General features: G+C 28.9%; 1 protein-coding gene across 1 annotated transcript; it reads left to right on the top strand.

Annotated features, from left to right (window-relative positions):
* The first annotated feature begins 20,687 nt into the window (after positions 1-20,687).
* On the top strand, positions 20,688-21,213 carry LOC133030472 (uncharacterized). Its single transcript, XM_061103225.1, has 2 exons — positions 20,688-20,869; positions 20,985-21,213. The coding sequence occupies exons 1-2, from the start codon at positions 20,688-20,690 to the stop codon at positions 21,211-21,213; spliced, it is 411 nt and encodes a 136-aa protein (XP_060959208.1).
* The last annotated feature ends 5,667 nt before the right edge of the window (positions 21,214-26,880 follow it).

Below are 26,880 nucleotides of genomic sequence, written 5' to 3'. Positions count from 1 at the left end.
CAGTGAAAACATAGCTGAGATGAACACCACACAGCCTGGCCATATTTACAGCCAAAAAGTGCATGTCTTATAAATTTTGAAGCTCTGTGACCAATCGAGAAAGTGAAATTAGTAATGACCTTACTTCGAACAAGAGATGTGGCAACTAGAAAGGCATCATGTAGAACTCACCACGAAAATTTCAAAGAAGAAGAAGAAGAAGAAGAAGAAGAAGGCCGATCAGTTTCATCTAATGAAGTGGCAAAATGATAGCCCAGCTGTACATTATTTAAACTAGAAATATTGTGATGCTAAATCGGCTTATCATGGTTTGGGAAAAACTCAGAGGAATTCTTAAAATTCGATCCACATCAAGCCTCGAGAAATACTCGTGAAGTAGGTTAGTATCCCATTGGCGTTCTATAGTTATGAGGTTAGCCACGACTGCATTTGAAGGGCATGTGTAATTGGTTGGGACGAAAAACATTATGGCCAGGAATCCATGGGTCAGAGCCACACTTGATATTTTTGCCCTCGCCCATTTTCCAACGCAAACCAGCAACAAGGAGGTCTCTTCCAAAAGTAATCCCTTGCCAAGTCAAGGAAGGTGAATGGCCATGAGTTGCTTCAAGGAAGGAGTTATTGGAGAAGTAACGACTCTTTAGTAATCGACTAAGAAGGGGTGAAGGGTTATCTAGAAGGCGCTAGGCTTTTTTTATGAAAGCCCATGCCACCTTCATATTTGGTTTTACATAAAAGCTTCCAATTACGCCAATGAATTGTCAAGCTTGATTCATTAGAGCCCCCACCAAAAGTTAGACATCATGGACTCTAGCTTACAAATAGTTGTTGGCAATCGAGAACAACTCATAGCATAAGTAGGAATAGATTGAACTACCACTTTAAGAAGAATCTCTTTCCCCCAGTCGAGAAGCTTTTATCATTCTAAGTGTGCATAAGCCTTTTAATTTTCTCTTTAACACATCACTAAGCATTTGTTGCTTATCCAAACCTAAATACACTGACAAACCAAGATATTTTTTGTGGTATTCACAAATGGACATGGACAGTTGTCTATGGAAGAAAACTTAGGCAACCAATGTAGTATTTGGTGAAAAGACTTAATCGATTTGTCATGATTCAGTACTTGTCCCGAAACACGGTGGTAGATATTAGGGGTGTTCATCAAACCGCTCAAACCGTCCGCACCGCACCACACCGCAAAAAAAATGCGGTTTGAAATTCTTTGCGGTCGCGGTTTGAATTTTTCCTAAACCGCGCGGTGCAGTTTGGTTTGTAGTTTTGAATTGTTAATATGTGGTTCAAACCGCACCGCACATTATAAAAATACCAATTTTTATATTTATTTAGGTCCAATATGTGAATGTTCAACTCAAAGTCCACTAATTATTATATTGTTGACACTTAATTTTTTTTTTCATATTTATTTTCAAGTCTTATGGTATTTTGATAAGTTTTGCTCAAAGTTTGTTATATTTGTGATAGTTCAATTATTTAGTGATAGTCCAAACCGCATAAACCACAAAAACCGCACCGCACCGCACTATTTTTTGCGGTGCGGTTTTTGCGGGTTTCTAGTTTCGCGGTGCGGGTGCGGTTTGGGAAATTAAAAAAACCGCATGTGCGGGTTGGTTTGAAAAAATAGTCAAAAACTGCACTACCCGCACCACGAACACCCCTAGTAGATATCCAAAACTCGCTTAATAGCAAGGCAATAATTCTCATTCACATTACAGAAGAGTAAGCTATCATCTGTAAAAAACAAGAGATTAAAAGAGCTCATCTACTAAGAGAAAAACCTTGAAGTTGTCCTATATTTTCTTCATGTTGCAAGAGTCGAGATAGATCTTCACAGCAAATCAAAAACATGTAAAATAATAAGGGACAACCTTGCCAAAGACCTCTAATTGGTGTTGAGGGGAGCATGCATCTATATGTTGTCCTAGAAATATTTTATTATTATTATTATTATTATTATTATTATTATTATTATTATTATTATTATTATTATTATTAAATGATTTATTTTTTGTTTTTATTTTTTTTACGTGTTATTTTTCTTTTGTGACATTTCTAGATACTCATACATTTTGTATTGGGAAATTTTCATAAATATGGGAATTGAGGGTATAGTTTACTTTTTTATGGCATAAATAAATAACACTATAGGGTTATGAGTTTTTTTTTTATTTATTTACATTTTATGAGTTTTCTTATGCCATATTTTTGTAAAAAAAGTAGAAATCCCATATTTGTAAAACAACAATAACTTTTGCCGTAAAAGTCGCCGGAAAAGTCATCGGCACCGGAAAAATCACGGTCATTGAAAAAGTCGTCAGAAAAGTCAACGTCGCCGAAAAAGTCAATGTCGCTGGAAAAGCCAACAATATAAATGTCTCATATATAACTAAAAATATAACCGGTTATATGAATAAAAACTAATAACTCAAACCGGTTATAATTGAAATATAACCGGTTCTGTAACATAATAAATAAATATAAATAACATAAAATAACTCAAACCAGATATAATTAAAATAGAACCAGTTCTATAACAGTGTTATAATAAATAAAAATAAATAACACGAAAGAACTCAAACTGGTTATAACTAAAATATAACCAGTTATATAACATAATGAATACAAACAAGTAACACGCAATAACTCAAACCGATTACAATTAAAATAAAGAAGAAATTAGTTCCTAAAACACTGAAATATAAATTAAAGTCAAAACTAGTTTCACAATAAAATACTTCATAACACATAATACCTCATAAAATCGGTTATAATTTTTTTTTTTTAAAAAAAAAAAATTGGGGATCAAACGTCTCGGATATAATAAAAATAGAACCGGTTCTATAACATAATGAATAAAAATAAATAACACAAAAAAACTCAAACCGGTTATAATTCAAATATAACCGGTTCTGTAACATAATGAATAAAAATAAATAACACAAAATAATTTAAACCAATACTTATAATTAAAATAGAATCGATTCTATAACAGTGTTTTAATGAATAAAAATCAATAACACAAAATAACTCAAAATCGATTATAACTAAAATAGAACCGGTTATATAACATAATGAATACAAACAAGTAACACACAATAATTTAAACCAATTACAATTAAAAAAATAAAGGGGAAATCAGTTCCTAAAACACTAAAACATAAATTAAAAACAAAACTAGTTGTACATCTTAACACATTATACCTCATATAACCGATTATAATTTTTTTAAAAAGGTGAGGATCAATTTGAAAAAATACTGAAGCATAAATATAAAAAGAACCAGCTCCGTAACAAAATAAATAACATAAATAATAACACACAATAACTAAAATATAATGGAAAAAAACCGGTTATATTTATCAACTAGTTAAAAATTTGAGAAAAAAAACTAGCTTCGTAAAGCAACTAAGATAAAAACTCACACACAAAAACCAGTTAAATAAAATAAATCAATAAAAAACTGGTTCCTTAAATTAACTAAATAAAAAATCAGTTCTCGAAATAACTAAATTAAAAACTAGTTTCTAAAATAAATAATTCAAGAATTAATTTTTGAATTGATTAAATAAAAAACCAGATGACATAAATTAAAATAGACTCGGTTCCACAACAAAATGACTAAAAACAAATAACACACAATAACTCAGAAACCGGTTATAATTTAAAAATAGAACTGATTTTATAACATAATGAATAAAAATAAATAACACAAAATAACGCAAACCGGTTATAATTAAAATATAACTGGTTCTGTAACATAGTGAATAAAAACAAATAACACAAAATAACTTAAACCAGTTATAATTAAAATAGAACCGGTTCTATAACAGTGTTATAATGAATCAGTTTTATAACAATGTTATAATTAATAAAAATAAATAACACAAAATAACTCAAACCGGTTGTAACTAAAATAGAAATAGTTATATACACATAATGAATGAGTATTTTTGAGGTAGATATGGCATGAGTATAATTATTTGGTGGGTTGGAGCATGTTGAATGGATGTTTTTGTTTAAGCTATTTTATTTAACTGGTTTTTGTGTGTGAGTTTTTATCTTAGTTGCTTTACGGAACCAATTTTGTTGTCTTAAATTTTTAACTAGTTGATAAATATACGATTTCTTTATATTATATTTGAGTTCTTGTGTGTTTATTTATTTTGCTATGGAACTGGTTCTTTTTATATTTATGCCTCAATATTTTTTGAAATTGATCTCCATTTTTTTAAAAAAATTATAATCGGTTTTATGAGGTATTATGTGTTATGAGATTTTTTATTCTAGAACTAGTTTTGTTTTTAATTTATGTTTCAGTATTTTACGAACTGATTTCCCCTTTATTTTTTAATTGTAATCGGTTTGAATTATTGTGTGTTACTTGTTTGTATTCATTATATTATATAACTGGTTCTATTTTAGTTATAACCGGTTATAATTTAATTATAATTAGTTTGAGTTATTTTGTTTTATTTGTTTTTATTCCTTGTATTACAGAACCGGTTATATTTCAATTATAACCGGTTCTATTTTTCTTTATATTTGAGACATCTACTTCTGGTGACTTTTTCCGGCGACTGTGACTTTTCCGGTGACTTTTCTGGCGACTTTTTCGGCGACAATGATTTTTTCGACGAATTTTCTGGTGCCGATAGTTTTTCCGGCGACTTCTCCGGCGCCGGTGACTTTTCCGACAACTTCTCCGGCAGTGACTTCTCCGGCAAAACTTATTATTGTTTACAAATATGGGATTTCTATCTTTTTTTACAAAAATATGGCATTAAAAAAATCCATATAAATGTAAAAAAAAAAACAAAAAAAATCTATAACCACTTAGCTTTATTTATTTATGCTATAAAAAAGTAAACTCTTAAAATTTTTCTATATTTTGAGTAATTTTTACTTTTGTATTTGGTTTTAGGAAAAGAGAAATGGGGTGGTTAGGATAAAACTGCCGTTTTCTCTTCTAAAGAAATTTCCAATCCCAACTAATTTGGACAAAAAAAAAAATAAAGCAAAGCCCACCAAAATAGAATTTGGAGTAACCAAGTTTTCTAGAAAGAAATATGGTACTTAACTGTATAAAAGTGAGTGCTCATTTATGCCTTCTAATATTAAATTACAAAAATATTTTTGATTTTCCCTTAATTATCATAAAATTTTTCTACTATTTAATCATAAGAGTGCTCACATACTTTTATTCAAATATTATTTTTGTGTATAGAAAACGATTTTGGGACCATATATTAAATTATTAGTCAATTTGTTGAAGAAGTATTATAAAGGAAGATAAATAAGTTTTTTTTTTTTTAATAGATTAAATACTATTTTGGTGTGATTAAATCTATCAAAAAAAAGACATAGAAATTTTTATATTTTTTGTCCAGTAAATTATTACTATAATAGAGTAGTTTTGCTCTTCAATTATGAGTTATTTGCAGTTTAAATATTTAATATTTCTATCTTTATTCACTTATATACTTTTTTTTTTATGAATTAAATATTCAAAGTTATTTTTTTAAAATAGTTTGTAATTTTTTGATCAATTTTGAATAATGGATTATGATAAATTAAAGTTTAAATATTATAATATAAAAATGTTATATATATATATATATGAGTGTAATTCACTATTTAGTAAATGATTGTATTTTTTTAAAAAAAAGAGCATATAATTCTCCTATATATTTATATTTAAGAGTTTATATATATGATGCGAAAATAGGTGTATTGATGCATCTTCATTGTATTATATATGTATATATATTTTTTAAAATGACAGTGTACACTGTAGTTATTTAAAATATTTTACAAATTTTTATATAAATTTTAACAATTCTAGAATTTTAGTTCAACAATTTATTTCAAGCTTGTTTTTTAAAATAAAAATAAAAGTGGAAGATAATATTTAAACTATATTTTAATACTATAAATTATTTAAATTTTTTAAAAAATATACAAAATATATTTATAAATAGCTAAAGTATACTCCATCATAAATAAAATAGAATTATTTTACGTGTTGAAAATACAATAAAAATATATATTGTGCAACTAATTCTTGTGTGACTATAGATAGTTTTTGTTGACAAATAATTAATTAGCTTTTCATAATAATTATTAAATTAAATTATATATATGAAATTTAATAATTATATTAATAGTGGTATAATACATTATAATAATGTTAAATATTACCAATATCTTTAACAGTTCTCATATTAATATAGTTATAAATATAGACTTTCACTAGTACCTAAGTAATTTTACAATACAAATATTTTTTTAACAACTTAATAATGTACTCCAGTTCACACGAAATAAGCACAACCAATGAGAGAAATAAATAGAATTATAGGTAGATTGATTGAATTATGAACCCAATTTTTGTACCATGGTAATCTTTTTTTTTTTATTTTTTGGCTAGGTGTATTCTTATTTTATTGAAATGGGGTCTTCTTATTATTTATTATATGTAATTTCTTTTTTTGGTGTGTGTGGAAAAAGGGGCTTGTTATATAGTAAAATAGATTCTCAGTATATAGTAATATTATATATTATATTTGTATAAGAGTGGTTCTAGATCGAATCATGTTATCCACTTCTTACATAATAATCTGAAAGCATATCTCGAGTCATGTTAGGTTAGGACTTAGGAAGTTTTTACATAAATTAAGTTTGTAATCATAGCATAATTATAAACTACATTTGTCAACTTTTTAACTGAATACGATAAAGTGCATTTGGAATTAATAAGGAGGAAAGTTGATGATCATAATTGTCTTATTAATTAAAATTATATGTATTATTTATATTCCTTATCTAAAAATAATAATTTAAGATATGAATTATTTCAACTTATATAGAAAACTTTTATCATCGTTTGCAAGTAACATATTGTCTACGTATAAAACAAACATTACTCCCACTAACCTTCTGGTATATAATTATTTTCATAATTCTCTTTTCAAATCTAAAGGAAAAGATAATGAAAATACCAATTTGTGAGATGTTTGTTTTAATCTATAGGTAGACATCTTAAGCTTGCATATGTTCACCACTATTAGAGGAAAAATTTTATGGCAGTCTGTATACCTTCTCCTCTAGTTCACTGTTTGGAATTGATTAATAAATTGAAACGAGCAACAAATGCCAAGGTCTATAATAGAATCATTTATAAAAACAAGTGAGAATGTAAATCTCCTTTGTTATTGATTCTTATTTCAAAATGAACTTCTTAACAATGAATATTCTTTTATATCTTTATGTTTCTCAATGTTGCCTAATGAATATTATTGGTGAAAAAACTTATGCTTAATTAATGTTCTCCACCCCATTAGGCAACTTTACTAAAGATAAACTTTATTGCTCTTTAAGATATTCATTTCTTCATTCATGGCATGTTGTACTACAACTTCAATTCTTTATCATCCTATAATTTAATTTGTGTCTCAAATTAATATTGTAGTTGAACTCTTATTGTACAAAATGTAATCACTAGAAAACATTGATCTTATTGTTCTAATAAGTCATCTTAAGGATGGACCAACAAACTCTTAAAAGAGAAAATGGTTCAATATGCATGTTATTTTAGAAATTATAAGCAATTACTAAATAACATAACTTATTAGAATTTTATCAATGACTTGTAGATTATTAATGATTAGTTATGAATTCTCAATAACCATTAACCTTAAGGGTTGTTGTGAATCATAATTAATCTAACACTTGAGGTGGAAGTTTGAGAAAATATGAATGATCTTTCTCTGAAACTAGGTTCCTAGATTGATCACTCCCACTGATCAAATCAATTCTTAATTCCACAGTTCTAGTGTTATGAGATGGATAATAAAATATGTAACCCTTAAACCTTATAGCTTTTCAAAAGAAATATGCTCATTTATGGTTTTGGGCCCAGATCTTTTCTTCGACAATTGTACTCTAACTATATATGGGTATTTATAAAATGTGTACATGTCATCCAGTCAGTTTTCAACCTTATCACAACTCAAAATATATTTGAGAAACAACTTTGGTTAGAACACGATTCGATATGTACTCCCCATTGAAGAGTATCAATAGACAAAGATTTAGGAAGTTTTGGAGTTTTCTATGTAGGCTCCACTCATGTCCAAAAAATGCTTAGTTTCTTAAATTTGTCACACACTATGATTTAGGTGTACCAGACATATGTATTGGGCAATGAACCCATGCTTTTAAAGAAACTTTGCAAATGGACTGGGAGTTTATCCATGCTCACGAATTTTAATGTAGTATTCTCCATTTTATATTTGATCTCACTATCTTAATATGCAAAATGCACTATTTCTCTACTTAAGATTTAAATGTCTTTGAAACATATAAATCTATACTTTTGTAGAAATATAATTTATGTGAGTAATCATTAAAAAAGAGATGCAAAATTTGAGTCCATGTCTTCAAAATTAATTGACTTGTATGATTTCTAATATGATAGAATTCTAATATGCACCGATTTTGACTTGTTGGAATACATATTCTTAATGAATTTCACACAAGTTCTAAATAAAGTTAGTAAAATCAGTGTAATGAATATCCCCACCATTTACTAACATTTATTCTATTTATGGATATATGTTCCATAATTTTTGGTGCTATAATGTAGAAGAATTCTTATTAACAACACATTTTTTATTGTCAGATTGAACTTGCATATCTTTATGAGTGACATCATTTTGTAGTAAAGACCTCTAAATGTGTCTAAATCAAGTTTCAATAGAATCTTGGAACATAAAGGTCTTTGCCAATTTTAAAACAAAGTCACTACTATATTGCTTGTTCCTTAAACTTCTAAATGTGAGAACTTATCTTGTCTGTGGATAAGATTTACTCACAGTTACTGACTTTCTTAGGTTTATTTGTAAACCTTGCAAGAATTTATGAATGTGGAATAACAATCTAAAATAATCCACTATGTGTTAATAATCACATTAACTATATTAGAATGAATTCATACACAATAAATTAAAATTTATTGGTGATAATAGAGTGTGATTTGTTTTTCTTAATTATATAGTGAAAACTGTACATTTTAGATGAAGTTATCAGAATAAATTTTGGAAATTTCTACTGGTATAGAAGAAATTTATGAATAGTGATGTAATAAAATTACATTTATAGTTTTGAGGTTTAAATGAATCATGTTTTTACCAATGAATAAACATGCTTAAATATGAAATCTTATTAAACAAAAATTGCTTGTGGGCTAAATTTTTAATTTAATAAGATTAAATTTAAATGTAGATTATGATAGATTTACACAATTTATGAAAAAACTTAAAGTTTAATATTTCTATCTCAATGAAAGGTATGAAACACTTATAAATGTTTCAAAATTTTATACTTTAAGATAAAATTATTAAATTAAATCTACATAATTCCTTGTGGGATAAATTAAGAGAATTTAATTTAATATATTAATTATGTAAATATAATAAAATTCCTGTAGGGTAAGATTATTATGTTCACATAATTTATGTCCATTATGTGATCTTGATCCACTTAATATATATAATTTTATATAATTAAGGATGCTGTGGCTACTCCCTAATTATTTAAAATTATGTGGTTCACTAGACACCAAAGTATAAACTGAAAAATTAAAATTTTACTAAATCTAAAATTGTCTGTGGGCTAAATTTTAAATTTAATAAAATTATATGAACCTTATGATAGATTTAATTAAACAATTAGTTTAGGAAAATGAAGGTTTATTATCTATCTTTAATTAAATTTGTGATAGCACTATTAAATTAAATCCCCATAACTCCCTGTGGGGTAAATTAAGAGAATTTAATTACATATTATCCTAATTAATTATACAAATATAATAAAATCCTTGTGGGGTAAAATTATTATACCTATATAATTAATTACAAGTTATGTCCACTAAGGTAAGTTTTAATTAATATATAATTTTATACAAATAAGGATGCTGTGGCTACTCCCTAATTATATAAAATTATATTTTCACTTTGACATTAGGTATTGGGCTCTACCTAAAAGTAATTTCGTTATTAACATAATAGACAATCACTGAGATTAGTGCTCCTAGTGTGGTCGTCCGAAGATCATTAAAAACCATTCTAGATATGAGCATTTGTCCCAAGTTCATGTTTTCTTATGTCAAACCACAAAATTACTTACATTTTATTCATATTTTATTCATTTTAGGAAGTTTTATGAATATTTTATGAATAATTTTATGAAGTTTTATGAAACTTAATGTGCTATATAAAATATTCAACCTATCTTAATGTTTGAATATTTCTAAATATATCTAGCACTATAAAAGGAATTTATGTATAGCATTTAAATCATACAAATCAAAATTAATTGTATTAAAAATAAGTTTGCCAAATAAATAAAAATTAATACAATTATTGTATGATAATAAATTAAATGCTTAATTCCATAATATATAATTAATTATGCATTTATGACCATATAATATCTTAAATATTTATACTAATAATTAATTTGTATAAATAAGGTAAATATACAAATTAGTACAATTAATTATATGGAATGAATTAAATGCAAAATTAAAGACTATACTTAATGGCAGATTTTTCAAAATTTATTAATTTAAACATTAAATTACATAAATTTGGTAATAAATAATTAAATGCACAATTACACAAATTGCACAATTATTACATGGCTAAATAAATCATGTAATTAATTACCAAATTAAAATAAATTTCCATTTTCAATTTATTCTAAACAACATATTAATTCTAAATATATGTATTAAATTAAAATGGAAATTGAATGAATGTAATTTATTGACTAAATTAACACAAAATAGGAAAATAATTAATATTCCAAATAAATAAATAAAATTTATAAAAATTTGGAATTTTCCTTTTTTTTTTTTTGAAAATTTTTGCCCCGAAAACGACACCAACGACCAAAATTCATGAAACCAATTCCAAAATGATCTAAATGAAAAAATTAAGAGATCCATATTGATTTCAAGCATCGAAAACAAGCAAAATGTAGACTTTAATTTCAATAAAAATGGGTCGGGTCCGAATGTGTTCTACAAAAAAAATTTCCAGATTTTGATGGTTTTCAAAACCTTTTCATGTATAGATTAAATGTATAACATCATATGAAAATGTTAAGGCTATTAATATTGAAAAACGCATCAAAGATTCAAAGAAAATAAATAAATTTTTGAACCCACCATCCCGGAGAACACGTAAACACGTGAATATATATACATACATAATTATATATAGTAATTTAATTGTTTAGATACAGAAATAGAGATAATGAAGCATTCAAATGAATGATAAACAATAAAATTACAAATTCATAATAATTATATATAAACATATATACATGAATACATATATATACCATATATATACGAACTCTCAAAATGATAATTTTGTATATATATATATAAGCATACATAAATACAGGGCCGGCCCTAGGCATAGGCGGGCTAGGCCCGTGCCTAGGGCCCACACTTTCCGGGGGCCCGAAATAAAAAATAAAAAAAAATTATTAGGTTTTTATTTAAGTAAAATTTAAGTGTATTATAAGCAATAAATATTTATAGCTTAGTTGGTTGAGGTGGATGGCATAAAGTCCAAGATCATGAGTTCAAATCCCATAACACTCTTCTTTTAATTTTTTTTTATATATTTTTGAGGGCCCCAAAATTTAATTTGTCTTGGGCCCATATATTTTCAGGGCCGGCCCTGCATAAATATATATATATGAAAGGTGTATATATGTATATGAATATATATATATATGAATAAATTTTATGTATATGAATATATGTATATATATGAAAGTATATATATATATGAACTGAATATGAATATATATATAAACTGAATGTATATAGATATATACGTATGAAAATGTATATATATAATATGAATATATATATAATATGAATGTATATACGAACCCGAAAACGAATATATAATATATATATATATGAACATCGTATATACGTGTATATATATATTAAACTCAAACTAAATCAAAGGCAGAGATATATAATCCGCTCTGATACCAACTGTTAGACATTTATATGTATAATATAAAATATATGTATGTGTATATAAAATGCGGAATTAAACAAATATATACACTATATAACTTAAGGATCGAAATACCTCCAGCCATTGATTCTTGAGCTTCAAACCCACATAAGCTTTGATCTGCAAAGGAAATTGATTACCATGGGTAATCGGGCTTCCTCGCTCTCTCAACTCTCTTTAGATGGAATTTGTTGTTATGAACAGAATGAGTGAGGAGCTCGGGGACCGAGACCCTATATTTATAGGTGAGATACTCCATCAGTATCTGCGCCACATTAATTGTCAGAATATTTTGACAATTAATTCACGAAATCAAATCGGGTAATAAATATAAAAATCTGACCATATATAGAATATTACATAATTGATTTTGTCCAGATTCAATGAATATAAAATATTCATTTATCAGAAAACCAATTATTTATTTTATTTCCTTAAATAGAAATTTATTTCCTAAAATAAAAAATATTCTTATAGTTTTTACATAAATTAAGTTTGTAATCATAGCATAATTATAAACTACATTTGTCAACTTTTTAACTGAATACGATAAAGTGCATTTGGAATTAATAAGGAGGAAAGTTGATGATCATAATTGTCTTAATTATTTTCTCATCATTACATTCTTAAGTTTTTTACTACTATTTTTATTGTTGATTTTATTAGTAGTACTTAGTTTATCTTTCTCATAATTTTGTTCTCTTTGTTAAAAAAAAAGCAAGTTTTCATTTAACAAATAGAAACTAAAAATTAGTTGGTTGTATTGATAAAAATAGTCCTGGGACGATATACTTGATATACTTAGTTTATACTACTAAAAGCAATACGTGCACTTGTATGTATAAATTTTGTAACAAGTTTTTGACAATGTTGTCGGAAAAGTGGTGTGTTTTTAGGTCTTTTCTCTTTTTGGTTTTATTGACACATTAGGGATAATGTGTTATTTAGTTTGGGGGAAAGACTTTTTTTGTTTAGTTTTTGTATTGTTGTTTTGTGTATGTATTAAGTTAAGCCAATGAGATTAGTAATGTCGTCTACATTACAATAATTCTATATTAAATATTAAAATATTTCTAATATATATAGTACAAAATTATTTAAATTGATTTTGCATTAACTCCCTGACTGTATATGATCACAAATATTAATGTGACGAAGATATTAATAGAGTATCTCACCTATAAATACAAGATCCTGGTCCCCGAGCTCTTCACTCGTTCTGTGAAAACATCAAATTCTATCTAAAGAGAGTAGAGAGAGCTTGGAAGCCCGATTACGCACACAAACTAGTTTTCTTTTCTTTAGTTTCGTTTTCTTTTGTAGATCCAAAGATTGTGGAGCTCAAAGAATCAATAACTGGAGATCCAAAGATCGTGTGGAATTGAATCTCAAAGTATTAATGGCTAAAAGTATTTTGATCCTTTGTTCATAGTACATAATGTTCGATTTAATTCTGCATTTCATACACGATCATATGTGCTTCATGTTTTACATATAATAATCTAACATTTGCTATCAGAACAAATTATATACTTTTGCCTTGATTATATTCTTGTATATACGTGAGTGTATGTATATTTTTAATATGATAATGGTCGATTCTTGTTTAGTCGTTTTGGTACATATTATTGATATGATTATTTTCATCCATCAATTCCATCATATTTTTAAAACTTATTTTTTCATATATATACATATAGTCAAGATAGTCAAGATCAAAGAAAAATACAAAAATGTTTCTGATTTACAGCTGCTTATGGGTAGAAATTATAGTATCAATCTATGTTACAAAACACTATCGGAGGAGTCGTTTAAAATGGCTTGGTGTAGAGAGATTTGGAGCAGATACGATATTCCAAAGCATAGCTTCATTGCTTGGCTTGCAGTACAGAATCGACTCCAAACAAAGAACAGGTTAATAAAGTTTAAAATTTGTAATGAGGATGGCTGCTTGTTATGTAATGGTGCATCAGAAACAATGGAGCATCTATTCTTTGTATGTGATTTTAGCAGGAGATGTCTTGGTCTGATTAAAAGTTGGCTGGAATGGAGAACAAGTGAACAATCCTTGTTGAAGTTGCTACGTTGGATCTCAAGAGCAAAGATGTCAAGCTTTCGAAAAAAAGTGTATTCAGCTGCTATTACAAGCCTAGTCTATCAGGTTTGGATCAATCGAAATGAGTGCCTATAGAATCAAAAAATACAAACTATTAATAGATATGTAAAAGCAATTCAATTTAATGTTAAGAATAGAATTGTATATATTAGACAAGGGAAGATATCAAAGGTGGATGTAGAATAGTTTGAATTGTTGTAAAGAGGGTTAGAAAAGAGTTTGGCAGTCCTTATTGTATGGAGCTATGTAATTTATTGTTCTGTGGAATACAAATTATCACTTGATTTACCAAAAAAAAAAATATAACATAAATATATATAATTAAAATATGAAAAAAATAGTAAAAAGAAAATTAAAACGAAATTGTATGAAAGTTTAAATTGGAGTACAATTGTATTTGTATAATAAAAAATTTGATGTTTTATAATATTTTTATTTTAAAATTTTTTAATCATAAAAATAAAAGTAATTCTTTTTTAAAAAAATAAAAATATATTATATAACCACTTTTGTTTTTAAAACAGAAAAATAAAAGTGTGTTCTGTAAATATTATTTTATTTTTTATTTGTTGATTTTATTTAAGTCGGGTTCGAGGTCAGGATCCGGGTTTGGAGTTGGGTCAGGGTCCGAGTCTGGGTGCAAGTCTAGGTCTAGATCCAGGGTGCAGGTCTAGGTTCGGAGTCCGGGTTTATGTGCGGGTCCGGGATCTGGGTCTGGGTTCAGGTTTAGGTTCGAGTTTGGGTCTGGGTTCAGGTTTAGGTTCGAGTTTGGGGTCCGTGTCCAGTGTCTGGGTTTGGGTTCAGGGTTCAGGTCTGGGTCCAAAGATCTAAGTTGGGGTCGGAGTCTAAAATATTAATGAAGCAAAAAAACTGTTAAAAAAATTAAAAGTGACCTTTTCTTGTTTTTAAAATTTTGACTCTTAAATAAAAAATTGAAAAATAAAAACAATTTTATAAATATGTTTTTGAAAAATATTTTTATTTTTTAATTAAAAAATAAAAAATTAATTAAAAAAATATTACCAACAACACTTTAAATGTTTATATTTTCTGTAAAATTTCCTTAAAAAAAGTCTCACTGTTTTATAATTTGTTCATTCCATAAAAAATTTTCAAATCCAAACTCCGAATAAACTTTGAATTAAAAGAAATGGAAGAATGTGTGCACATAACTACAATTAGAAAAAAATAAATAGTTTTAGAGAAAATAAGAGATGTTTGTTGGGAATGGAATCTCAATCTAGCTGCAATTGGAGGCATGCAGTTTGAGTTGGGTCCGGCTAAGGAGACATTAGCTGCACGTGCCAAATGTGGGCCTGAGTGAGTGGGCCGGCCCAGGCGCCACGAGACTCGTGTGTTGATGACAAGAGTGTGGTATGTCATAACCTCTGATATTTTCACGTGGTGATCCCACACTTAACCCCCATCATTTCATTTTCATGCTCCTCCTTCCCTATTCTTATTCCTCCTCCTCTCCTCTTACCTAACCAATCCTATCTTTACACACAAAAATTATAACCCTTTATGTATATATATGTATAATGTATTCCACTATAATCAAAACAATCATTTATTAATTAGTCAACAATAATTTAAGCTGTTAGTACCCTCTCATTTAGCTAGATTATTAATTAATTCCAATAAAATCAACGTTTAGTAAAAATTAAATTGTTTCATACTAACCTAAATTTCTTCATTTAAAAATTGTAGGTCACCCAAAAAAAAAAAATCAAGTTAACTTGCTAGCCAGCCACAGTGATTTTGAGATCAGGAAATATATAAGTTGATCACAAACATTTTCGGATCAAGTACAAGTACTTTGTAGGCTAATGTATTAATATGTTAAAAAGGAGTAGCAGAATAAATGTTAACATAAGTAGATATAAAGAATACTATTATGGACTTCTACTTAGGAATTTAACTGATGCGCGGACTGCTTTGTCTTCATTTAATTTATAGAAATAATATTTAATTTGATTGTGGAACTCTTAATTAAGTAAGTTCTATTAATAATAATAATTTGTAGTTCTTAATATAATTAATACAATTCTACATACATCATATGTTGTACAGAAAGCTCCATCTATATTAGGGAGTAGTGAAACCAGCTTTAATGAAAACCGGCCATGTACGGTAGCCTTAGCCCCACGCACTAATATATTTATATATATATTTAAGATGAAACATAAAGACAATAAGATAATTTATTAATTAAATGTGAATTACACGTCCGTACGCATTAGCTATATAGTTTTTCAAAATCTTTCAAACAACTATAATATATATTTAATCTTTTTGGCAATTTCCCCTTATACTGCACACTACTGCACTGCGTGTTGAAAAGGTAAACAAATAAGAAGCAAATATAACTATATATATAAAGGGTAGGTATACTCCTCTCTTTTAATTTCTACAAATTAAAGAATCTCAGTTTACACATATATTTATGTCGAATTTATTTGTCTTTAACAGCTTAAAAACATTTTTATTTTATTGTATTCTCATCAATCATCATCTCATGCCTTTAACACATTTTGTTCTCTTAATAATACCTTTATTATAAGTAACGGCCTGCTGGAATAATATATACAATGCACAATGTACACTTATATAACAGGTGTATTGCTCCGATCTATTTTCGCATCCTAATCAAATTTTTAGTTTTTTTTTTAAATATTCGTGTACATTATAGTTATTGAAAATATTCTGTAAAATTTTAAAAAATTTATAAAAATTTAACACGCTGAAAATAGAATTTAAACAAATTGTAGCGTGGCTCTTTTATTTTATACGCATCTAAAAATAGACTGTTTGAACATTATTTTCTATATTATAAGTTATTTCAAATTTCTCAAAATTTGTAAATATCTGAAATAATTATAACATGCATAATTAAAAAAAAAAAAAAAAACTAGACTATTTTTTTTTAAAATATCAAAATAAATAAAAAATGCATCCATATATTTCAAAGTTGTACCCTATATATATATACTAGGTGATTGTTACGTGCCAAACCACGTAGTGTTAGTTTTATTTAATATTTTAGTTTTTTATTTTAATTAATAATTAAAATAGTATAATTATTTGAACGATTTGTTTTATAAAAATAAAATATGTGTCAGTATATTTAGTAAGTAAAACATAGTTGTGTTATAATATGTTATTAATAGTAAAATGTACATTAATCTTCTAATTGAAAAAAGTTCTATTATCTCATTTCATATCTAATAATAGCTACACAACTATATATTTATAGACTTTCACATTCTTTGCAAATTACTAATAAGCATCAATAATATTTTCATATTCTAATATTTTTCAACCTTCTCCTCTTGGTGGTAAAATTAAAAATAAAACTAAAAATAAGCACAAACATATAAGGTAAATACTAATTACAGCCCATTTCATCTTTTTTTTTTAATTATTTTTTTAAGCCCAAGCCCAAAAATCTCTAAGCCAACACAATCAATCTTCTTTTATATTATCTTTTCTAGATATTTTATCTATATTTTTCTTTTTTAAAAAATAAATAAAAAAATTATTAATATTCTCCCAAGATAGGTTTGTTAGAGAGATATGTGGCTAAGATGATTTTTTTAATTTAAAAAGAGATTATTAATATTTAAAAGATTGTTTATTTAAAAGATTGTTTAATTTTTTGGGTTTAATTATTGGGTTTATTTTTTAACGGGAGATCAAACCTAATCGTTAAATTTAACAGAATATTCTTTTATTTTTAAGTATATTCTGTTAAACTAAGAATGTTAAACCAAGAAATGCCGTTAGATAAGCACTTTTAATATATAAAGATATATTTGTAAACATAGTTTTTATTTTTCATTTTGCAGCAATATGTAACACAGTTAATAAATAGAAACAATAAACCACATTTGTGTTCATGTACCTCATCATTATTTACATCTACTTAGTTTTTATCCACATTTAAACTGTCATCATTCATGCATATATAATTTATTTTTTTTTTTTAAAAAAAAAAGGTAATTTGCTATATCAAGATGAGCTAATTGATCTTGGTCATGCTATATTTATCATACACAAGTAACCAGGTAAGAGCAACGTGCAAGTTTGGTTTTATTTGAAATTTTTTAATTTATTATTTTATTTTTTAATTTTCATATATAAAATTAATTAAATAAAATAAAAAACAAAAGATGTTAAAATTTATTTAAAAATAAAATAATTGACCATCCAAATTCTTTATCAAATCTATAATATTCTTTATTTAAATATTGGGTAACTATATATTTTTTTTACTTATAATAGGTTACCAATAGGTGGTCAATTAATTTCTTTTGGAATTAAATTAGTTATAATTCTCTCAAAAAAAATAATTATAATTAATTATAAAATAAATAAAATTAATTTTTAATTTAAATGTTTAATGAGACTCTTTTTAATAATTAATATTTATAAATGATTTCTACTTTTATATTTATTAAATCTCTATTACGAATTTTTAACAGTTAACCATTTAGTTGTAATATTTGAAAAAAAAAAAAACTATTTTTTATAAAATTTTAATTTTTACCCATTTTAAAATAAATTTGTTGAATAATTAATTATTTTTTAAAAAAAAAACATTTAAATAATTGGTCCACATTAATAATCATATTTTTATTTAAATATTTAATTTTTTAAAAAAATTATTTAAAATTTTTTAAAAAAAATTAAAAAACATTATTAACAATAACATAATTGTAAAAAAACTTATAAAAAAAATAAAAAAAAATAACATACTCGTGTAATGGTTCAATTTTGTTTTAATTTTTTTTTAATTTATTCTGTAGTTTAATTATATACCCAGATCATTGATCAGATACTTTTTTTTTTATGTATGATTTTTTTGACTATTCTCTATTTGTTCAGTTTTTTGAGATGTGGGTAAGATTCAATTAGCAAAAAAAAAAAAAACACCAATACTTCTACTATAATCTAGTTTAATTGGAGATATGTCATATATTTTATTATCATTTCATTGTTCCACTTAGGTAAATGAGTAAAATATGAAATTACTCTATTTCACGGATAGAAATAAATTTCAACCAATCTTCTCCTCACTTCTTTCAGCCAAGTCCTTTGCCACTGACTCACTGACCATTTCTCCAATCGACCATTGCGCTCATCGAATTTGCTTCTCTCTCTCTCTCTCTCTCTCTCTCTCTCTCTCTCTCTCTCTCTCTCTCTCTCTCTCTCTCTCTCTCTCTCTCTCTCTCTCTCTCTCTCTCTCTCTCTCTCTCTCTCTCTCTCTCTCTCTCTCTCTCTCTCTCTCTGTAATTTTTGTCTACCCATTCAAAGGCTCTTTCTTAAGTTTTAAAAAAAGTTATATGGATTAGCTTATAGGTCTATTCTGATTTGTTTATTATGAAACCATGGCTTCAATCCCTTATAAGACTAAGGAATCTAGTATTGAATAACACCATATTATAATGGCCAATTTCTCAAAAGCTATATTTCAAAATTGAGTATTAAAATATTTAACTATATTTATGAAGATTTGGTTTTCTTTTTTTTATGTGTAAAATTAGAGAATGTAAGAAGGTGTGAAAAAAAAAAAGTTGATAATTTTTTAAAATTTAGAGGTGCAATGATATATTTATGTTGGTTATAGTTACAAGTTTTGTTATTTGGGATAGGAAGCTGTGAATCCGGAGAATAGATACAAGAAGCTTAGTGTGGATCCAGATAGCCCTGTGTGGGAGGTCTTGTAAAAACCAAAAGGTGCTTCCAAATAAGCTTGTATCGTGTTTGGAATGTCTCCCCCAGATAGCTTGTTACTAATTCGGAGGTGTACTCCCGGACAGCTTTGTTAGTTTTGAAGGTTCATCTGAGAAGGACGCGATGTGCGTATTTGGAAGACTTGAGTGTTACAATGGTTTCGAATTGTCCGTACTAAAAGTTCTTTTTTCAAGATGACATGGATTATTATTATTAGTGATGAGCTGGATCATTTAAGACGGTGTAAATATGTGCCACGATGATTTAGGGGTTATCTTTTGTAACAATATTATAAATCTATAAATTGTTATAAATCTTTATGACCTATGGATGAGTTCTTAGACCAGATTTTCTTGAGTGAAAATCGTGATAGTGTAAGGTAGAGTCTAAACTAGAGAGAGAAACTTCTTCTCATAATCTCTGAGAAGTTTGTAAGATTCTTGTAACCTTGTAAACACTGATATTAATAAAAAGATATGGATGTTATTCCAACCAAGACGTAGAGCATTGCACAAGGCTCGAACTTAATAAATCTGGTGTTGTTCTTTTCTATTTTACTGCTTAATTCATTATCTTGAATTCTTGTGATCTCTTGGTATATTGTCTCTTGATTATGTAGCTTGTTTGTTGGTACTGTAAATTGAATCGTAAGTCATTGATTGTTTTATTTTGCAAAACAAACTGGTATCAGAGCTTGGTTTGTAATCATGGCTGCCGCAAAATACGATGTCAAAAAGTTTACTAGTACGAATGACTTTGAATTATGGAGAATGAAGATGAAAGCATTGTTGGTTCATCAAGGGATGTATGAGGCTTTGCTAAGAGAAAGTCTCTTCCTGATTCGATGTCTGATAAAGACAAGAAAGAGACTCTTGCAAAGGCTCATAGTGTAATCATTTTGAATCTTGGAGATAAGATTTTGTGAAAGGTTTCAAAAGAAGATACAGCTGCACTGTGTGGTTGAAACTTGAAAGTGTGTATTTGACAAAATCTTTGGTGAGCAGATTATATCTGAAGCAGGCGATGTATTCATTCAAGATGATAGAAGATAAATCTATTGGAGAACACATTGATGAGTTTAACAAGTTAATTCTCGATCGTGAAAACATTGGTGTCACCATTGAAGACGAAGATCAAGCCTTTTTGTTGTTTAGTTCTTTATCGAAGTCCTTTGTGTACTTTAAAGATACAATGTTGTATGGAAGAGAATCGATCACACTCGATGATGTGTAATCAGCCTTGAATTTGAAAGAGCTAAATCAGAGGACTGAGTCAATGAATTATAGAAGCGGTGATGGATTGTATACAAGGGGCAGAAGTGAGAAAAAAGAAAGCCACAAAGTTTTAAAAGTAAAATCAAGATCTAAATCATAGTTTGATAATTAGAAGAATCTCAGATGATGGATTTGTAAGAAAATAGAGCATCTCAAATGGTCATGCCAGAGAGGCATAAAACGGGGTGACTCAAGATGTGAAGGAGATGCAGCAGTGAGTAGTGACAGTTATGAGCTTATGCTTTGTTGGTAACCTCTAAGAATTCAGATTTTGAATGGATCTTGGATTCTGGGTGTTCATTCCATATGACATCGAATAAATCTTGGGTCAAAAAATTTTCATTTGGAACTTATGGGACTATGTATCTTGGCGATAACCAGTCTTGTAAGATGGTGGGAATTGGAACCGTAAGATTGAAACTTCATGATGGTGTTGAAAGGATGTTGAAGGATGTCCGATTAGTACCTGATCTCAAAGGAAATTTCATCTCTGTTAGTATTTTAGATGGTAAAGGGTCTCTTGTTAAAATTGAGAAATGAGTCATGAAAGTTTGTAGAGGTTCGATGGTGGTGATGAGAGGAAGAAAATCAAATGGGATTTATCCTCTGGAAGGTACCACAGTGAAAATCACAAAGGCGTGTGTTTCAAGCAAGCATGTAAATAAAACTGAAGTATGGCACAAGAGACTTAGCCATGTTAATGAAAGAGGGTTGGATGAACTGTATAAGCAGGGATTACTTGGAAAAGTAAAACTTGAGCAGTTAGATTTTTGTGAGTATTGTTTTCTTGGTAAGGCTTGTAGAGTCAAGTTTGGGACTGACAAAAAGAATACCAAGGGAACACTAGATTACATACACAGTGACTTATGGGGACCCTCGAGAACATCATCACACTCCAGGAGCAAGTATTTTCTTTTTATAGTTGATGATTATTCAAGAAAGTTATGGGTGTTTATTTTGAAGAACAAGATAGAAGTTCTTGAAAGATTTAAGCACAGGAAGATAATGATTGAGAATCAAACTAGAAGGAAAGTGAAACGACTTATAACATATAATGGTCTGGAGTACTGTTCAATTGAGTTTGATGTGTTTTGTAAGAAAGAAATAATAGCAAGGCACAAGACCGCGAGGAAGACTCCTTAGCGAAATGGACTCGCAGAAAGGCTCAATAGGACTATCTTGGAAGGGGTCAGGTGCATGCCATTGAGTGCTGGATTGCCCAAAGTGTTCTTGGCGGAAGCTGTGTCCACTGCAACTTATCTAATAAACAGATATCCGTTAACAACACTAATTCAAGACGTCAAATGAGGTGTGGTCAGGGAAGTCAACAAGTTATGAACACTTAAAGGTTTTTGGATGTGTTTGCTATGCCCACATCAGGCAAGAAAAACTTAAGGCTAGGGCCTTAAAGTGTATTTTCTTGGGGTATCCACAAGGAGTAAAGGGATATAGATTGTAGTGTTTGGAGCCCGGAATGAGGAAATGTATACTTAGTAAGGATGTGACCTTTAATGAATCTGTTATGGGATTCATTGACAAACTTGCTAGAGGTCAAGCCAATACAAACCAAGAAGAAATCAAAGTTCCAGGAACTGAGCTTGAGGTGGAGGCTCCAGGAAAGGTGGAGACTAAAATATCTGTAGATCACAAAAGTGATGATTTGGAAGACGATTCCAGAAATGATAATCTAAGAAGCTATAAATTAGCAAGAGACAGAACACGAAGAGAAGCAAAGGCTCCAGAAAGATACGGACATGCTGATTTAATTGCATTCGCATTTCATGTTGCTAATCAGATTGTGCATGAAGAGCCTACTAGCTATGCACAAGCAATGAAGAGCAAAGATCGAAAGAAATGGAATGGAGCTATGACGGAAGAGATTCACTCCTTGAAGAAGAACCAAACTTGGGATGTAATACTGATGCTAGAAGACGGTAAGGTCATTGGATGCAAATGGGTGTACAAATGGAAAGAAGGCATTCTAGGTGTACAAGAGGCACTGTATAAAACAAGGTTGGTTGCGAAGGGATTCTCTCAGACTGAAGGAGTCGATCATAATGAGATTTTTTCTTCCGTTGTTAGGCACAGATCGATTAGAAATCTACTGGCACTTGTTGCATGTTAAGACCTCAAACTAGAACAATTAGATGTCAAGACTGCCTTCTTATATGGACATCTGGATGAAAGAATTCTAATAAAATAACCTGAAGGATTTGAAGAGACTGGAAAGGAACACTGGGTGTGTTTATTGTGAAGGTCTCTATATAGCTTGAAACAATCTCTGAGACATTGGAATATGAGATTTGATGATCATGTGACCAAGATATGTCTAAAAGGAAGTAAGTTTGATCCTTGTATATATTGCTGAGAGAGAAATGGAGATACTTTGTATCTATTGCTGTACGTAGATGATATTCTGATCGTCAGCAAGAGTGTACAAGAGATCAAGCACTTGAAGCTCCAGCTAAAGACGGAGTTTAAAATGAAGGATTTAGGTCCGACTACTAAGATCTTAGGATGGATGTAAGAAGGGAAAGACGGAAAATAATATTATACTTGAATTAGATGAGCTACATCGAAAAGGTTCTAGAAACTTTTTAAATAAGTAACTCTAAGGCAGTGAGTACTCTGCCTGCATAACACTTTAAACTGAGTGCTACTCAGATGCCAGAAAATGAAACTGAGAAGTCAGAAATGTTGAGAGTTTCATATGCTAGTGCAGTTGGGTCCTTGATGTTTGTCATGGTCTGTACGATTGAAAATCAATAGAATTTTAGAAGCCTACATCAATAGAATTTTAGAAAGATTTAAGATCAAATATTGTTCACCGAGCATTGCTCCCATTGTGACAGGTGATAAATGGAATTTGAGCTAGTGTCCAAAGAATGATTTTAAACGAGAAAAAATGAAGAAAATTCCTTATGCTTCTACTGTCGGAAGCTTAATATATGCTCAGGTATGCACAAAACCCGACATTACTTATATTGTCGGAGTGTTAGGAAGATTTCAGAATAACCCAGGACTAGACCACTAGAAAGCTACAAAGAAGGTAATGATGTACCTTCAGGGTACTAAGGATTACAAGCTCATGTTCAAACGAATTGACAATCTAGAAGTAGTTGGCTACTCATATTCAAATTTTACTGGTTGTACTGATTCACGTAAATCAATATCTGGTTACAATTTTATGTTTGCTGGTGGAGCTGTATCATGGATGAGTTAAAAATAAACTTTGACTGCTACTTCTACTATAGAGGCCGAGTTTGCTTCTTGTGTTGAGGCTATATCTCATGGTGTATGGCTAAAGAGATTCATTTCAGGCCTGAGAGTTGTTGATTTTATAGCAAAGCCATTAAAAATGTACTGTGACAATTCAACTGTTGTTTTCATGGCTAAGAACAATAAAAGTGGAAGTCAAAGCAAGCACATTGACATTAAGTGCTTAGCTATTAGAGAACGTGTTCAAGAAAATAAAGTGGAACCCTATGACAAAAGGGTTGTCACCTCATAAATTCAAAGATCATGTAGAGAACATGAGACTTGGTTCTCTTATGTAATTTATACAAATAAAGTTATTATTAATGAAACTCTTATTTTGATAATTTCTCATATTTATGCGCGTCTTAATTTTACATTTGAAAATTTTTTAGAGGACCTTAATAAACATAAGGTTTATGATTTATATTTGCTTAGTACATTGCCACATAAAGTATATTGTTATATGGTACATGAGAATGTATCGTTATGATTCATATATTTATTATATAATTGGGAATATTGGGTGTGAATATTTTAGTCTAAATACTGACCAAGTGGGAGAATATTCGAATATTTTATATTTATGGAATAAATAAAAGAATTAATTTTGAGATAAATGAATATTTTATATTTATTGAATCTAGACAAAATTAATTAGGTAATATTCTATATATGGTCATATTTTGATATTCATTACTAGATTTGATTTTCCGAATTAATTTTCAAAATATTTTGACAATTAATGTGGCGCAGATACTGATAGAATATATTACCTATAAATGTAGGGTCTCGGTCTGTAAAGACTGCCTAATTTGATATGTTGGCTCATCAAATAATTAGGGTTTAATTATGAGAATTAATTATTTATTTATGATTTGCATATTGTGGGAATTTATTTAATTTCAACATATATTAATTATGCTATATGTGAGTTTCTCATTTTTTGTGATTGTGCTCGGTGGCAGTAGAAAGTGATGTTGGGCCATTAGAGAGTCACGTTTTGTATGGTATAAAATTTATTTATGGTGGGGCATCATTGTTAGGCATTTAGAGGGTCGGGAATTTATCGGGGTTTGAAAATGACCAAACTACCATTGGATAGTTTTAAACATTTGAATATTACTTAAGGGCAAAATAGTCATTTTGCTAAGATTACTTTTTGTCTTTTTGTGAGATATTTTAAGATTATTATTCAGATTAATTATAACTCATATTATCATCATATACCAAAATTAGAGAAAAACCTAGAAATTAGATGAACCTCCTTTCTTTCTCTTTCTCTCCTTCGAATCACACAAACCGGCCAAGAATTGTGGGTTTTCTCAGCTGAATTCAGGGGAGTTTGGGAAGGTTTCAAGCTGAAGTTCAAGGTATGAATTATGATTTCTTCTTCTTTAGGTTTTTCTTAGCTCAAAATAGGTGTTTATACATGTATTTGGGGATTTTGTTGTTGTGATTGTTTAGGTTGTTTGTTTTAGTACTCTGGAGTTTTATTAGGGTTGTTAGAGGTAGTTTGAGCTGAATTGGGAGTTTGTTTTGGTGTCTAGGTGGGATTTGAGTTTAAGAACTCAAATCTTGTCCTTTAATGGTGTTTTTATTTTTGAGCCATTTATTGTGTTTTATTGCTTGAATTGGTTATATTGGAGTATATACATGCATTCTGGAAGTTATTGGAGAGTTTGGGCTTGAATTGACTTGTGGGGAACATTTTTGAGGTTCCCAGCACTGAACCGGTCAACCGGTCAACCGGTTCAGGGGAGCCTGTAACAACTGGTCGACCGGTTGGTCCCCAGGGAACTGGACTTCCAATTGGGAACCGGTCTGCCGGTTGGGCCATTTTTTCAGAACCCTAAGTTTTCCCGTTTTTGTGTTATTTAGGGTACTGTCATCATATTCATCGATATGGTTATTCTTAGTTTTGATTTTAAAATCTCCAATGAGCGTTTTAGCGTGTCCCTCACCGAAATTACAAATATTGTGATTTAGGGCCTTGTGAAATGTCGCGCTGCAATTCCACTCAGGCTGACTGGCACACCTGAGCACGAAAATGAGGTAAGGTAGCATAAAATATATATATATATGTGACTGAATGTATTTTATTATCTGTTTACACTACTAGCACTACTAACTGTATAATTATAAGGGTGTTAGTACAGTGTAGGGTTTTAGGGTGATTACAGTGTTACCAACACGAGTACCAGGGGGTAGGTCGTGCATGTGGTACAACACTTAGTAACTATCCCGAAAGTACAATAATGGCTCTACCAACACAAGTACGGAGTTGGTACTTTAGAGCATATGGTACAATGGTCGTACTTCCGTTGAGAACGTTCTTAACCACTTGGTGAGCTCGGTAATTGGGCTCAGG

The sequence above is a fragment of the Cannabis sativa genome, chromosome 8 (assembly GCF_029168945.1).
Source record: "Cannabis sativa cultivar Pink pepper isolate KNU-18-1 chromosome 8, ASM2916894v1, whole genome shotgun sequence".
NCBI classification, from domain to species: Eukaryota; Viridiplantae; Streptophyta; class Magnoliopsida; order Rosales; family Cannabaceae; genus Cannabis; species Cannabis sativa.
Note: the sequence above shows the minus strand (reverse complement) of the source record. Positions and strands in the feature narration are given on the sequence as shown.